This window comes from Pan troglodytes, chromosome 9, assembly GCF_028858775.2.
Source record: "Pan troglodytes isolate AG18354 chromosome 9, NHGRI_mPanTro3-v2.0_pri, whole genome shotgun sequence".
In the NCBI taxonomy this organism is placed as follows: Eukaryota; Metazoa; Chordata; class Mammalia; order Primates; family Hominidae; genus Pan; species Pan troglodytes.
Window position 1 is genome coordinate 7,168,045 of NC_072407.2, and position 16,423 is coordinate 7,184,467.

The window sequence follows — 16,423 nt, forward strand, 5'->3', positions numbered from 1 at the left end:
CGGGACACCGCCGGGGAGGTCTGCGTGCGCGCGAGGTCTGGCCCTAAGGGCTGGACGGGGGTGGGGGGCGACGTGGGGCGTGGCTTGTGGAGGGGCGGGTCAGGGGTGGAAGGGGCTTGGGGAGGTTGGTGGGGAAGGGCCCCACCGAGGGGCTTTCGCCGCTCAGCTCCCCCGCCCCGTCCCCAGCCGCCCAGATGGTCATCACGGACCTGTCGGCACCCGAGGAGCGGCCGGCGGCCCTGGGCCGGCTGGGCCTCTGCTTCGGAGTCGGAGTCATCCTCGGGTCCCTGCTGGGCGGGACCCTGGTCTCCGCGTACGGGTGAGTGGTGGGGGCCGGGGCGGAGTCTGTGGGTCAGGACGCCCGCGGCTGGGTCGGCCCCGCCCCGCCTCCTCTTGGCCTCGGTTTCCTCTTTTGCTCGTGGGGCGCGAGTGGCCACGTGATGTGGCCCCTACTGGGGACGTCTGGCCCCGCGCGAGGCCTAGGCCTGACCTCCCGGGCTGGCTGGCCCTGGATAGGGCCAGGTGATGTCTCAGTGCTGTCCGGGGCGCAACTGGACTGCCAAGCTGTCGACGCACAGCCCCACTGGGACGCTGGGGAAACTGAGGCCCTGAGAGGAGGGAGGCCTCCCAGCAGCCTCCTGCTGGGGACAGGAGCACCCTGGGGCTGGGATGCTGTGGCAGCGGGGCTGAGCTGTTGGACGGTGCCCAGAGCACACCTCCCTCTCCGGAGGTCTCTAGGGCTGTGCTGCCGGCCTTATTTGAGTCCCCGAACGTTCTCCCAGCATTTTCATTGGAGCCTGGGCTGGGGACTGATGGCTGCTGATGGCTGTGAGCAGGAGGTGGAGTGGGGTGGGGTGGGTAGTTTGAACACCTCAACATTGCCCCCAGGACTCTGGTTCTAGAATACAGCGGCAGACAACACAGGCTGAGTCCCTGGGATGAAGGGAATGTGATAGGAATTCCCGTAACATCAGGCTGAGCGACATGGAGCAAAAAGTCACAAAGTAGAACTGGGGGCTCGATGGATGGGATCACTAGGGCCTGTCTGAGGAGGTGGCATCTGAGTCGAGGCCTGAAGCAGGAGAGGGAGGCAAAGAAACCACGGTGCAGAGGCCCTGGGTGTGGAAGCCAGGGGGCCGTGTGGCTGGAGGGAGGAAGAAGGGGCAGGCACCAGGCCGGGGTGCCCTGGGTGGCACAGCAGGGGTGAGAATGGGGGGTGAGCTCCCCTGCAGGGAGACCGGTAGGACAGCCATTGCGCCGGCCGAGGTGGGGGAGGACAGTGGCTGGACCGGAGGGGACCGTGATGAGAGAAAGCAGAGGGTAGATTCTGGCTGGGTTTTGCCAGTGGGTGGGATGTGGGTGTGAACTCAAGATGGCAGTGCCAAGGCCGTGCCTGACCCTGGGGAGCCTGGCGCCTTGCGCAGAGGCCCAAGCAGCCTGGGGTGCCACTGGGATTTGGGTCTTGTTCAGGCCCAGCCTGGGTGCCTGTCAGGCACTCCAGGGAGCTACTGAGTAGGCACCCAGATAAGGGGGAGAAATGGGGTGCATCTTCAAGTATGGATGGCTCGGAGCCCTGCGCCCCCCAGCACTTCATGTTTCGGGGCTGGGAGGCGAGGAGGGAGCACGTCCTGGGAGCCAAGGGCCACAGGATTTGTGGGGGTCAGGGACCCGTGCCTCTACCGCTGGTGGCCAAGGAAGCCACAGTGGCCCACCATCTGCAGCAGGGAGGCCACCCCAGTGCTGGATCAGCACCACCCCCTCAAGTCAGTGCCAGCCGCAGAAGCCTCATGCAATAGACGGATCAAGGGAAATGGGGAGAAAAGAGAGGGGGTCGGGAAGTCGTGCTATAAATGGGGGCAGAGGTGGGTCCAGGAGGCTATGCTCAGGGTGGGAGGAGCCATGGGGAGGCGCCCCAGGGAGAGGGAAGGGCTGATGTGGGAGCCGAGCACATTGCTGGGAGGGTGTCCCTGGAGGATGGGGCTTAGGGCACTTGTGTGGGCAGCTCTGGTGGGACAGCAGGGGCGGCTCACCCTGGGGCCAGGGGGCTGGCAGGTGTGAGGTGTGGGGAGCCGGCACCACCCAGGGCCTGTCTCTCCAGGGTGGTCAGGGTGAGGAAGGGCGTGAGGAGGGCACGGGGAGGAGCCCTGGGCCCCAGCAGGTGGCTGAGCTGGGCGGCCGCCGTCCCAGGGTGCTGCCCACCCCCAGGTACTCTGCCGGCTCAGGGCCCAGCCGCCTGCTGCCGCCTCCTTCCCTGGCCAGCCTTCCTCACCTATGAAATGGGCCCTCCCCTGCCCTTACTCACCCACAAGGATGCTGGGAGGGTCCGAGCTCGCTCAGGCAGTAAGCCGTGGCCATGGTGCTGGAGCAGCTCAGCACACATGCCTCCTGCAGGCCCGTCTACGAGGCCACAGGTCCCCTCCCGTCCTCACCTGCCCTTTCCCCCATCCCAGCTGCTGACCCAGAAGACACCACTCATGTCCCTCTCCCTCCCAGTAGCTGCCAAGACGGCCTCTACCTCTGCCCACACCTGCCAGAACATTCCATTCGCTTCCCTGCCTCCATTCATCCCAAGATCTGAGGCGCTTTACAATCTTGACGTTTCATAATCAGACCAGCTGTGACATTTCCTTTGATGGGAGGGGTAACCGAGGCCCAGGAGATGATGAGGCTCCCTCCATGGAGCTCCCCAGTCCCCGTCCAAGGCCCAGGCAGTGTGGGACTCCCTCAGGTTCCTCATACCACACCCAAGACACGGGGTGCTGCTTGGGCACTGTGGCAAAAGCTGGCTGCCCAGAGTGGTGGTTGCACAGGAGGGCTGCGGGGGTGACCTTGTGGCTGGTACTCTGCCTTTGTCCAACCCAGACAGGGTGAGGGAGGCCCACACCTCCCCCTCGGGGGCTCACCGAAGGCAGCGGGGCCAGGTGCCAGCCAGGCTCCAAAGCCTGGTGCCCCATGGCAAGGGCCAGCCCCCTGGCCCTCTTGGTCCGGCTGCCCCGACGCCCGCAGCCAGTTCTGGCTCCTGGCCTGGTGCGGGGCAGGAGTCTGGGGCAGCTGTGAACATCCCCCGCCTTGCAGCCTTCCTGCCCTTCCTTGATGGAAACCGAGGCACAACATGCGTGGGCTTTCCCTCCCTGCCCACCCACCTGTGTATCCCATTCCTCTGGAAGGCCCCAGTCCTGCCTCATCCGCACCCACCTGGGCAGCAGGTGTGAGGAGGAAGTGGACTTGGCACCCACAAGCTGCGGGGGCGGGCACTGGTATAACTGGTTTGGGCCCAGCCTCCAGAGCCCAGGGCTGAGAGGCCAGGCTGGCCTGAGGAGGGACCCGGGACCTGAGTCACTGCACACACGCTGGGTGCGGGGTGGCTCTGTGACTCATGTTCTGAGCCCAGCCCCTCACAGCCTGGGGAGGGATGGGGAGAGGCCATAGAGTCCTATCCTGAGCCAGACAGCAGGGAGCCCTGCAGGGTTTGCCTTCCCCGGGTGGACAGGCAGCCACCAGGGCAATGCCGGTGCCATGGGGGTGCCAGGGCCCTGTGGGCAGGACACCCCTGCCCAGCCAAGAAAAAACAAGGAGCCAGGGGCACTGGAGCTCAGAGAGGGAGGAGGGGATGGGAGGGGAGGTGAGCAGTGCCCCATACGACCCAGGGCACCCCAAGCGCTGAGCGGAGGCTGAGGAGTGCAGGGGTGTTTGTAACAGGGCACCTGCTGTACAGGGAAGAGGCTCTCGGGGACAGATAGATGCAGGGCAGGGGCTGGCAGGCAGCTGAGGGAGCAGCAGGATATGGGCGACCCAGGCCCGCCGCCACCCCCCAGCCAGGTGACTCAGCTACGGCCTTAGCTCGTGTGCCTCGCAGTGCCCAGGACACTCCGGTTCTTTCTGTTCTTCCCACAGTGGGCAGGCAGCAGGCCCCGCTGAGATGGTTCTGGCCCCGCTGTCCCTCAGGACAGCCCTGTTGAGCAGCAGGCTGGACAGGCCTCCTGCTGGGCCCGTGAGTCACTCCAGTCTCAGAGCCCATTTGGGGCAGGAGGGAGCTTGTGGTTTGGTTGGAGGGCTATGTGTTTGGGGAATGGGGGGACCAGGTAGGAGGAGACACGAGGACTGGGAAGGGTCAGGCCAGAGGGGCCTTTAGGACCTTCTGGGGCACCCTGGAAGCCAGAGGGCAGCTGCGTTAGGAGTGGCATGGCAAGATGTTCATTTTCAGACATGGTTCTAACTGCAGCATCCTGGAGCACGGATGACTTCTCTCAGCCCTGGGCTGGACATCCAGGGACGCTCTGGACGGCCCCCTGCCCCATCCTCTTGTGAGCTAGGTGTCCCACAAAGCCAGGTCCCAGCTGACCTAGCCTCAGCCCCACCTGTGGGTTCGCTCCTGGCAGCAAGATGACCTGGGCACATGCTGTCACCCTGTGCGTCCCCTTTCAGAGCCTCAGAGTAAGGTGAGGCTTGATGAGGGCTTGTCACCGTAGAACACACAGAAGCCCAGACTTCAGCAGAGGTTCCTGGAGATGCGATTGAAAGCCAGCTCCACGCCCTGCTGTCCGGGCAGCCTCAGGTGTGGGCTGCGGTTGGTGGGCAGGATGCAGGTGGACTGCGCCCTGCAGGTCCAGAGGGGCCCCAGAACAGTGGAGTTAGGGGCAGCGGCAGCTGTGAACCCAGCCCTCATTTGCATATAAGGAAATGAGGTCACCTAGCAGGTAAGCGGCAGAGAAGGGACAGAGGCTCTGGGTCCCCTGAGTCCTGTCCACTGTCCTTTCAACAGCATCCAGATAGACACTCCTGTAATCCATTCAACTGAAAGAGCAGGAGGAGACAAAGACAAATTAACCTGCCCCCACCTTCCTGGTCGTGGCTCCATTGATAAAAGTGTTGGATGAGCCCCGGGAAGCCAGCGTGCCCCTGCGTCTGGCAGGTCGGGGTGAGGTTGAGGGGGGCTGAGCAGGAGGGGCTGACGGCACGGTGCTAAGGGTGCTTCCAGTCAATGGTCCTGGGGGATGCCCAGGCTGTCCGGCGTGCAGAGGCCCCAGGGCTGGGGCCAGTGTGCTGGATTTCCTTCCCACTCCCATTTCCCTCCTGGCAGTTCATTTTTGGGGAGCAGGAGAGAGCTGTGACTGGGGAAGGACAGCCTGCGTCTCCCCCAGCAGCCACCCACGGCCCCTGGCACAGTTGTGGGACCTGACTCCCTACCTCCTGGGGCCCTCCGGGGTCCCCCAGCCCCAGGCTTTCCTGTTGCCCACAGCAGCACAGGCCTTTGGTTTACCCGCCACCACTCGAGGGCCTGGCTTCCTGCCACCATGCCTTGCTTGTCACCAGCCTCCTAAAATAGCCATCAAAGTGGCGCGTCTGCTCCTGTGTACTTCTGGGACATCTGGCAAATAAGGCAGGTTTTGCCCCTGCCCAGCCAGACCCTGAGCTGTGACACACAGGCCTCTGAGGCCAGGGTCCCAAAGAAAGGGCCCGTCTCTCTGGGGCTGGCCACAGGGGCCAGTTGTCCCTCCTGCGCCATACATCTGTGCCTGCTGGCTGGAGGGACAAGCTGTGGTGCCCGAGCCCAGCCGTTCCCCTTCCCTGGCATTTTCCCAAAGGAAGGGCCCATTCGTGCGGAACCCCAGCAGCCAGAAAGCCTGAGTAGCTGACGTCCTGGGCCGTGGGTACTGCAGGAGTCGGAGCTGCCCTGATGGATTGGCGGGGGCAGCAGCACAGGTGGGGTGGATATGCCAGCACCCCCCCCCAGACTGATGTGAGCTTAGGGGTCCCACCTCAGAAATGAGGGGTGGCCAATGCCCAGACTCTCTGGACTCAGAGATGGCCCCACTGACTGTCCTAGTCAGTGTGGCTCCAAGTCCCCTCCTTGCTCTGGCAAATGGATGCAGGTAAGTGTGTGTACAAGTTTGCCCGTGTGCGTGTGTGTGCACATGTGGCTGCGGTGAAGAGGGCCCAGGAAAGTCCTTTCTTTGAACTCCTTGGTGGGGACATGGTGGCCTGTGGCTGGCCTTGTTTTTGGGTGCAAGGGCATCTTCCAGGACCCTGACCCCTACTGGTGCCTGTGCCCTGAGGCCCTGGCCAGGGCAGATTTGGAGGATCTGTTGAGGTTGGGCCAGAACTTGTGCTGCGTGTGTGAATGGCTCACACATTTGTCCGATCATCTAATGATCACTGCGGTCTCCGTGCAGGGTCCAACCCCGGCCCACCTGCCCTCAGGGGCCAGATTCCAGTCAGCTGGTAAAGCGAGTCCTTCCCAGATGGCATGCTGTCTGGGAAGGAGGGCTGGGGCCTCACCAAGAAGGGCCCTTGCAGGCTGTATAGGAGTTTGCTCAGCTGCTGAGAGGAAGGCCGTGGCGGTCCGGCACAGGCCTGGAGGCCTTACGGACGAGCTCAGTAGGAAGCCCCAACTTCCTCCTGTCTCTCCCTGAGGGGAGGGGGCTGGCTCAGCCCCCAGGAAGCAATGGTGACAGTTGGAACAGCCAGCTTCAGGTGCCTCCGTCCCCAGGTGACAAAGCCTGCTGATTCCTTCCAGGGGAATCATAGGCCAAGTTTCCAGGTGGGGACTCATGGCAGGGAAACTGACAGTAGAGCCAGAGTCCCAGGCCTTGGTAGTGGCCCAGGAAGGTGGGAAGGTGGCAAAGCAGCCTGAGGGGCACCTCCGGGGCTTTGCAAGGCTCTGGGATCCCAGCCCAAAGCCCCCTCCAAGCCCAGCATGCCCCACACTCTAGAAAGTGGGGAGGGGCCGACAGGAGGGGGGGTGGTTTCTGAGGGCCCGCTGAATGCCAGGCCCACCCTTGCCCATGCTGGGGAGGCAGCGTGGCCATCCCCATGACACAGCACAGGTGCCCAGGTCTCGGAGAGCCCCTCCCAGGGACACGCCCACCAGGCTTGCCCTTTGGAGCCTCTCCTGACCTTGGCCAGCGTGGGAGCTGCTGTCCCTGGGAGGATCCGCCGCCCGCCCCAGGCGCTCACCAGCCTGGCTTCCACAGCTGCTACCCACAGGGGCTGCCGGGGCCTGCATGGCGTGGCGAGGGTCAGGGATGGTGAGCGCCCCACCCATTCCTTCATCCGTCACCTAATAAATGTGCTCTGAGGGTCCCAGTCCCCACTCTTTAGGCCACAGACTGTGGGGATGTGGGAGGTCAGATTTAAGCTATTTTAGTGCAACCGAAGGTGCAGGTTGGGGGATGTGGCTGGGGCGCCTGGGCCCTGGGACCCACACCCTGTGCAGCCGAGGCTGTTGCCTGCAGGATTCAGTGCCCGGCCATCCTGGCTGCCCTGGCCACCCTCCTGGGAGCTGTCCTCAGCTTCACCTGCATCCCCGCCAGCACCAAAGGGGCCAAAACTGACGCCCAGGCTCCACTGCCAGGTAAGCCCCGCCAGGTACACCCTGCCCAGATGCTGGGGCAATGGAAGGCATTGGCTAGGCCTGCGTGCTCTAGCCAAGGGGTACGGGGGGCCTGAGGGGAAATCTGGGGGCTACTCACACCCTCCTGCCTTCCTTGAACCCCTCCCAGCTGCTGACATCATAGAAGCCAAGTGAGGTGTGGTCATGAAGAGGTGGAAGTGGGGCTCCGGCAGGCAGGGAGGCCCAGAGAGGCAGGGAGGCCCAGACAGGGAAGGCGTTAGGAGGGGAGGCCCAGACAGGGAAGGTGCTAGGAGGGGAGGCCCAGAGGGGCGGGGAGGCCCAGACAGGGAAGGCGTTAGGAGGGGAGGCCCAGAGAGGCCTGGGGAGGACCAGGAGGGACCCCCAATGGGGTGGGTGGGCCAGCAAGGCTCCGGAAGCTCTGAGGGTCCAGGGAGAGGCAAGGGTGCTGCCCGAGGGGCACTCATTGGTGGAGGGCAGAGGATGGTCAGGCTGGTCCCACGAGGAGAGGCCAAGGCTCCTCAGAGGGGGTCCCCTCAAGGCTGGCCCCCTGCTGAACCCAGCCCCTTTGTGCCAGGCACGTGGCAGGGCCCATGCCTCGGTGCCTAGGGACTAAGAGCCCAGCCTGGGCCGGAGGGACCCACCTGGGACCATCCTGGGGCAGGAGGCTGTCATGGAATTAACCTACAAAGTCCAGGGGGAGGGCCGGGTGGAGATGGGCCTGTGGCGAGCACAGCAGAGCCAGAGAGGCAGGAGCCCCTGAGACAATAAGGAGGAAGGACTCGGTGAGCCGGGCTGGGGGCCTGTGGCTTCGCACTCAGAGGTGTCCGGTGGGCCAGGCCACGGCGGTGACTTGTGGCCACAGAGAGTGGTACAGCATTGCCATTGTCTTCCTCTGGGCTGGTGGCCTGGTCATGCTCTGCCCCAGGCCCCAGGCCAGGACCATATAGGAAGCAGCTATTGGTCCCTTGTTCAGGGACTGCCGCAGGCCTCCGCCACGGCATGCCCAGGTTGAGGCCAGTCTACCTGCGTGCAGAGGATGCTTTTCCTGAGTGCCTCTGGGGATTCAGGGGGCCCCTAGGAATGCGTAGAAGTGTGCTGAGGGGCGGTGCACAACCTGGGAGCTGGGAGCATCACCAGCTCCCATTCCCACAAGTGAGCGGCGCTGAAGCCAAGGAAGGAAGCTTTACCCTGGCGGGCGCAACAGGACCCTCCGAGTGGCGAGGCCTGCAGCCGGGCGAGGGGTGGGCATTGGGACAATGGCCTTTGCAGGCCTGACTGGCCTCTCCGTGCCAGGCGGCCCCCGGGCCAGTGTGTTCGACCTGAAGGCTATCGCCTCCCTGCTGCGGCTGCCAGACGTCCCGAGGATCTTCCTGGTGAAGGTGGCCTCCAACTTCCCCACAGGTGAGTCCCAGCTACTGCCCCGACAGCGGCCAGAGCCTGGCAGAGTCCCAGCTGCGGCCAGGGCCCAGCCCTTCCTCTGGCCTGTGCCCCACAGGTCAACGCAGATGTGGTAGAGCAGGCGGGAGCGGGAGGAAGGCAGAAAAGGGTCTTTCCCACCTCCTTCCAGCCCCTCTACACTGTGCACCTGCAGATCCCAGGGTGGGTCCCCACGGGCAGAGGGCCTGGCTCGCAGCCATGCATCCCTGTGTGCTCCTCAGCTCTTACCCTCATACCCTGTGGCCCCACGTCCTCTCCAGACAGCCTGAGATGCAGGGACAGCAGGTCTGAGTGTCAACACTGCCTTCTGAAGCATGCTGGCCCTGGGCCTTCTCAGCAGACCCTAGGGCGTCACGAACCACAGATAGGATAGCGAGCCACGGACAAGCCCACGAGCAGCCGTGTCCCTCAGAAGCCCCGTCTGGACTCCTCTAACTGAGAAGCCAGGAAGCAGGATGGAGAACAGGCCCTCAGCACTCCAACTGGCCCCGGCCCCTGTCCCACCCAGCCCACCTAGGCCAGCTCTGTTGGTTCTCAAAACTGGAACCCAAGTTACTAACCTCAGTAACAGGCCCTTTGAGGGCCCTTTTTTTTGAGACCACTGACCAGGCTGGAGTGCAGTGGTATGATCTCAGCTCACTGTAGGCTCCACCTCCCAGGCTCAAGCAATCCTCCTGTCTCAGCCTCCCGAGCAGCTGGGACTACAGGCATGGGCCACCACGCTCAGCTAATTTAAGTGTTTGTAGAGACAGGGTCTCACTATGTTTTCCAGGCTGGTCTCAAACTCCTGGCCTCAATCAGTCCTCCCTGTTCGGCCTCCCAAAGTGCTGGGATTGCAGACGTGACTTTGAGGGCTCTTATAACAGAGAGCCGTGGTGGGTCTTGGGGGCCAAATCCTCCCACGTGGTCAGCCCTGGGTCCCTCCCTTCCAGCACCTTCCTGCTCACAGTCCAGAGCTTAGCAACCACATGAGAGGCACTTTCCACACCAGGGATACGGCAGAATCCCAGGGAAGGGTCTCATTGGCCCGGCTGGCATCACAGGCCCCTCCCTGAACCAGTCACCAGCCAGGGCCCAGACACCCTGATTGGCCAGGCTGCTGAGGCGGGAGGGAGGTGGGCGCCAAGGCCGGGGTGTGGGGGTACTCACCCCTGTTCCCCTGCCCCGGCTCAGGGCTCTTCATGGTCATGTTCTCCATCATCTCCATGGACTTCTTCCAGCTGGAGGCCGCCCAAGCTGGCTACCTCATGTCCTTCTTCGGGCTCCTCCAGATGGTGAGTGGGCACACAGGGCCTGCTGGGGGGCACGGCAGGGGTCTCCAGTGGGGCAGGCCTCTGAGAGTAGAGGCTCCTCCCTGGCGGAGGCTGGGGAGCCCTTGGCCTCCCATCTGGCACATGTCAGGGTCCACAGGGAACCAGGCATACAGGCCAGGGAGGGAGAGCCAACTGCAGTGGTGGGCACGCTGTGAGGACAGTGGACTCCGGCCTCTGATGGGCAGCTGGCTGGGATCTGTGGCAGCCCACCTGCCCACCAGCTGTGTGACCAGAGCAAGTCTCCCAAACTCTCCAAATCTGTCCCATGAGGCCAAAGTGCCCGCCTTGCAGGGTCCTTGGCAGATGAGATGACCTAACGTGGCAAAGTGGCTAGACCAGTGTGGGCCCCTTTGGAGGTCCCATAGGAGCAAGATGCCAGCCCTCAGAGGCCACGCTGTCATGGTAGGATAAGACGCCAGCCCTCAGAGGCCACGCTGTCATGGAAGGATGCCCTGAAACCCTGGCAGCTCCGATGTGGCAGGTGTCTGTCTGCCAGCCCCCCAGAACCACTCAGCTCCCGGGCCGGGGCGAGACACCTCCACCACCAGCTCCTCTGGGCTTCTGGACCAGACCCTGGGTGGTGGGGACAGGTGATGATGTGCCGCCACCCAGGATGGCCGCCTGACAGCCAGAGTGCAGGGGGGTGCTATTCTGGGACCCACCGGGGTGGGGGTGGGGGCTCTCGGCCTCTCCGGAAGCCTGTGGCATTCCTGGCACCTCCAAGCCATCTGCTCTTCAGCCTCTGGGCCCAGGACTAGACTAGTGCTAAAATAGCTGCTCCTGGGAGGGGCTGGACCCCCACCGTGGGCAGAGAGGGCCTCTGCTTTTTGGGGCAGGAGGGGCCACCCTGGCAGGGTAAAAAGAGATAAACAGAAAAACAACAGCAACAATAATAGTAACAATCCGGGGTTGTTGCCATGGGGCCTGTTCTGAACAGGCTGCGCCCAGCTCACTGCAAGGAAGGACGCTTAGCCAGGCCCTGGCTGAAGCCTGCAGCTGGGCTGGACACAGCAGTCATTGGCCTGTGTTGTGGGGGACTTGGGCCTGCCATGGCTGCAGTGGGGACCCTGCCTGAGACAGACAGAGCTGGGGTGGTGACCAACACCGTCGGGGCACCCTCGCAGGAACTGGGCCTGGTGAACTGCCCAGGGACGGGGAAGGAGCAGGGTGAGGCCTGGGGACCCCGACACAGGCTGAGCAGCGGGAGAGGAGGCTGAGGAGGGGAAGGAGGGGGCCCGCAGAGTAGCCCCCAGGCCCCAAGTCCGGTCAGGGACAAGCTTGTTAGCTCCAGGTTCATGTCACAACCTGCAGGGCTCCTAAGTTCAAGCTTTTTTAAACTTAATGGGCAAACTGAGACGCAACACAAATAGGCTTCTGACCTTGGTGTCTGAGTCCTGGATCTGAAGTCCTTCACGGCACTCACTGTGAGCCCCTCTTAGACGCACTGCACGAAGTGAGCTTGCCAGCTCTTCCTTTAAAAAACGTGTTAGGCCGGGCGCGGTGGCTCACGCCTGTAATCCCAGCACTTTGGGAGGCCGAGGCGGGCGGATCCCGAGGTCAGGAGATTGAGACCATCCTGGCAAACATGGTGAAACCCCGTCTCTACCAAAAAAACAAGCAAACAAAAAAAAATTAGCAGGGCCTGGTGGCAGGCACCTGTAGTCCCAGCTACTCGGGAGGCTGACGCAGGAGAATGGCGTGAACCCGGGAGGCGGAGCTTGCCGTGAGCGGAGATCGCGCCACTGCACTCCACGCTGGGCGACAGAGCGAGACGCCATCTCAAAAAAAAAAAAAAAAAAAGGTGTTAAAATCCCAAAAAACCCTAAGATAAAGCAAGTGTGAAAGTAAGATTTTTAAACCATTTATGGTTCCGGTTGGAAGCAGTTTCTGTTCTGCCTGGCAGGAATTTGGGAGAGTGACTGGTCCCCTGCAGAGGTGCTGCAGGCTGGGCCTGCCCTGTGGGCAGATACTGAGCCCAGGGGCTCCTCCAGCCGGGGCCACCCCTGCACTCCCAGGCGCGTTGGCCCAGCACGCCCTGCTTAGTGGAGGAGCTGAGATGACCAGATAGAGAGCCTCGCCCTGGCCTGGGAGCAGCCTGCGGCCGAGCCTGTCCCACCGAATCCATCCCTGGGAGCAGCCTGCAGCCGAGCCTGTCCCACCGAGTCCATCCCTGGTGTCCCTGGTGTGGGCCTTTCCTTCCTCCCTTGTGGAGAGGAGCCCCAACTCCTCAGGGATCTCAGACCCATCCTGATGCAGTCACTGCTGGCGGAGTAGGGAGAGACCCCGGGGCTTGCAGATGCTGAGGGGCCTTCTCTGCAGAGGGGCCCTGGCCACCACAGGCCAGTCTGGAGGTCCCCAGCTTTGGGGGCTGGCCACAGTCCAGACGCCCCTCCCTCGCCTCCCCCATACCCACTTCTACCCTCTCTGTCTGGTTCTAGGTGACCCAGGGCCTGGTCATCGGGCAGCTGAGCAGCCACTTCTCGGAGGAGGCGCTGCTCCGGGCCAGCGTGCTGGTCTTCATCGTGGTGGGCCTGGCCATGGTGAGGGCTCCCCGCTTTGGGCCCACTCACCTGACCCTCTCACTGGGCAAGGCCACCTGGGCGGTACCGTCTGTGCTTAAGCCCTTGGGGCCACCTCCACCCCCCACACCCACCCGGGGCCAGCTCTTCAGCAGGGACAGCAGTCAGGGTGGGGAGGGACAGGTAAGACCCCAGAGAGGAGCCTGGTCCCATGAGGCCCCCACTCAGCTCGGCCCCTGCCTGCCGTCCCAGGCCTGGATGTCCAGCGTCTTCCACTTCTGCCTCCTGGTGCCCGGCCTGGTGTTCAGCCTCTGCACCCTCAACGTGGTCACCGACAGCATGCTGACCAAGGCTGTCTCCACCTCGGACACAGGTGAGTGTGGCCAGCGAGTGGAGCAGCCTCCTCCAGGAAGCCCTAGGAGCTGCCCGGTGGGGATGGGGTGGGCAGCCTGGGGTCTGTGTGGGGTGGGTAGGGTGGGGGGCCTGGGGTCTGTGTGGGTTGAGTGGAGTGGGGGGCCTGGGGTCTGTGTGGAGTGTGTGGGGTGGGTGGGGTGGGGGCTTGGGGTCTGTGTGGGATGAGTAAGGCGGGGAGCCTGGGTCTTGCATGAGACTCCTGCCCTACCACCTAGCCCAGCTGGGGGCAGGCCAGGGGCCTGGGAGGGGGCTGCCCGCAGGTGGCAGTTGGCTTGGCCCTGAGAAGCACCTGAGGACTTTGCCTGCCAGGCCTGGAGGCCCCGGGGACTTCTGGGCCCTCCCCCAGCACGGGGAGGGGGGGCACACAAGTGCTCAGGAGCTTCCTGAATGAATGAGGGAGTGAATGAATGCATACCAGTAATTAAATCCAGGAAGCCCCTAGGCCACTGCAGGGGACACAGGTCCCCTAGACATAGATTCCCCCAGTCCCCACTTCCGACCCAGCTTTCTTTCTTGAGGCCTAAGAAAGCCGCTCATGCAGACTGGGGATGTCCTGGGCCCGATGGTATCCAGGCTCCTGCCCCACCCCAGGCACAGTGTGGGTACACACTGGCCAGTGCAGGGGGCTCCTGTGGGCTGGTTGAGGTCAAAGGACTCAGGAGTCCTTTGGAGTACTGGAGATTCTTCCAGGCCTCCCCAGCAGCACATCCAGAAAGCTCAGGGCACACATCTGACACTCCATCCACCTGCCTGTCTGGGAGGCAGCAGACCAAGGTCTAGAGGCCCGGATGTGGCCGGGCTGCAAAGGGCAGGCCTATTCTCAGGGCTGCCTGGGAACCTCCAAGGCCTTCCGGGACTGTGACTCCATGGTGCAAGGGCTGATGCAGGCTGAGCCAGGAGGGCTTCCTGGAGGAGGTTGGGCAGCACTTTGGAGAGGCCAGGAGGAGGGCACAGGAGAGGAAGGCCTGGGGAGATGAGGACCGGGCCTGGCTGGGAAGAGGCCCCTGGAGGCTGAGGGAGACCAGGCCCAGGCCATTGGGCCACGTCATGCGCAGACACCACCCCTGGCCTGGAAGGAGCCAGGACCTGGTTCCCAGCAGCAGCTTGGAAACCCAGCGACAGAAGGGGCAGGAACTGCACCCTGAGTCTGCAGAAGAGGCTGCTCTTAATGGTCCTCCATGCTGGGCCCTGAGCCCAGGTGGGGCCTGGCCAGCTCCTCATCACAGCTGACCAGCCCCGGGAGTTCCAACTCCAGGAGACCTGGGCTCTGAAGTCCCTGGAGCCAGAGACCCTCTGGGCACGGGACCAGAGGCAGTGTCCTCCCACCTGGAGTCCTGGGGGATCCTCCCGCTTAGCGAGCGCTGCCCCCCTTGTTGCCCGAGTGTTGACAACAGCCACAGATAGTGCCCACGTGCCCATCCATGCTGCGGGTAGCTGGGCACAGGGGCGTGGAGATGCGGTGTCAGGGACAGAGCAGGCTGCTGCACAGGTCGGGGCTGTCCGGGGAGCCTCGGAAGCCGCTCAGTCTTGCTCTGGGGACAGGAGGGGCAGGTGGAGGGGCCCTGCATGGGCTTCCGAAGCCCCTCCCAGCCCTGTGAGGGGGAGTTCCATGGAGTAGTAGGAGCTCTGCAGGGTGGGGCGGCTGGAGGAGGGGCTGATGGCCAGGAGGGGCCGTGGGATGGGGGTGTCATGCCCACTCTGAACTCAAGCCCCAACGGTGTCTCACAGGCCAGGCTTAGCCTCCCCACTGCATCACCAGCCCTCGGTGGTGGCAGGCACCCTGGGAAAGAGCCGTGAGAGCCAGCTCCCTGATAGCCTGGGCGGGAGGTTCCGGGCCCCAGGCACAGATGCCATCTCCCTTGGCAGGCCTGGCAGGGCGGGGCCTTCTGCGGTGACCTGTGGCCCCATTCCCAGGCTCCTCCTGTGCTTGGAAACTTTCTGGAGCAGGGAAGAGACTCAGCCCAATGCCCTGGGAAGCACCCTGCATGGCTGAGAGGTCCTCGGGGAACAGACCAGTGGGTAGAGAGAGCTGTGTTTGCTCCAAAGGCCAGGCAGGTGGCAGGGGGTGGGGGACTGGAGGTTAGAAGCTGGCAGGTGGAAAGGATGGGTGTTCGGGGGAGTATTTCACCAGACTATGCAAGGTGCGGACTGCGCCGTGAGGTCAGGGTGGGTCAGGAGAGATGGGAGGCCATGGCTGTGTCCAGGAAGTGGGCAGTCGGCCCAGGGAGCTACCCAGGGCCTGACTACCCCCATGCACCCCCCAGGGACCATGCTGGGCCTCTGCGCCTCTGTACAACCACTGCTCCGAACTCTGGGACCCACGGTCGGTGGCCTCCTGTACCGCAGCTTTGGCGTCCCCGTCTTCGGCCACGTGCAGGTTGCTATCAATACCCTTGTCCTCCTGGTCCTCTGGAGGAAACCTATGCCCCAGAGGAAGGACAAAGTCCGGTGACCGCTGCCCAGACACAGACTGGCAATAAACTCCTACTAAATCCCTCCGACCCCTTCCGACCTGGTTTCTGCAGGCTCACGCATGGTCTGCCTGCGTCCTTCAGTGAGGGATGGGGCCTCGGGCTGGAGGGCTTCCTCGAGGAGGGCGCCTACAGCTGGGCAAAGCTCTGGGGAGGACAGAACCACCCAAATTGGTTCACTGTTATTAGTACAGCCCTGAGTCCGCCCATGGGGGAGTTCCCCCTGCTGCCACACAAACAGCTCTTGCTCACATCCCAAGCAATGGGGAGCTCACTGCCCAACTCCCGCCCACAGTGTGCCTGCCCAAGAGCAGAAACAGGTTGCTTTAAAAGATCAGGGAACCTGGCTGGGCGCAGTGGCTCACGCCTGTAATCCCAGTACTTTGGGAGGCCGAGGCGGGAGGATCATCAGGTCAAGAGATCGAGACCATCCTGGCCAACATGGTGAAACCCCGGCTCTTCTAAAAATATTTTTTAAAAAATTAGCTGGGTGAGGTGGTGCACGCCTATAGTCCCAGCTACTCGGGAGGCTGAGGCAGGAGACTCGCTTGAACCCGGGAGGCGGAGGTTGCAGTGAGCCAAGATCCCACCATTGCATTCCAGCCTGGCAACAGAGCGAGACTCCATCTCAAAAAAAAAAAAAAAAAAAAAAAGATCAGGGAACTGAGGCCTTCCTAGATGGAAGGAAAAATGCCCTCACTCTGCTGAACAGTCCAGCACACAGACCCAAACCCTGGTCGCAGAACTGTACCAAGGAGGCTGTCAGCCACCTGAACCCCAGAACTGCACCAGACACTGCCAGCCACCCAAACCCCAGAACCGCACCAGACACTGCCAGCCACCCGAACCCCAGAACCGCACCAGACACTGCCAGCCACCCGAACCCCAGAACCGCACCAGACACTGCCAGCCACC

The 16,423-nt window shown here is 63.2% G+C and overlaps 1 protein-coding gene across 5 annotated transcripts in view; it reads left to right on the forward strand.

Moving 5' to 3' along the window:
* Nucleotides 1–15,896, forward strand: part of SLC22A18 (solute carrier family 22 member 18) — a 23,082-nt gene extending 7,186 nt beyond the window's left edge. For 3 of the 5 annotated variants that reach the window (XM_016920197.4, XM_016920198.4, XM_016920196.4), the window contains exons 5-10: nucleotides 187–319; nucleotides 7,236–7,354; nucleotides 8,648–8,755; nucleotides 12,543–12,644; nucleotides 12,876–12,996; nucleotides 15,302–15,896. In XM_016920197.4, coding sequence (XP_016775686.2) covers nucleotides 187–319; nucleotides 7,236–7,354; nucleotides 8,648–8,755; nucleotides 12,543–12,644; nucleotides 12,876–12,996; nucleotides 15,302–15,881 — 1,163 coding nt within the window. In that variant the 3' untranslated portion in view covers nucleotides 15,882–15,896. Of the gene's footprint in view, nucleotides 1–186; nucleotides 320–7,235; nucleotides 7,355–8,647; nucleotides 8,756–9,964; nucleotides 10,066–12,542; nucleotides 12,645–12,875; nucleotides 12,997–15,301 lie in introns of all 5 variants that reach the window. The other 2 variants (XM_063783721.1, XM_016920200.4) reach the window with 1 other exon arrangement.
* The last annotated feature ends 527 nt before the right edge of the window (nucleotides 15,897–16,423 follow it).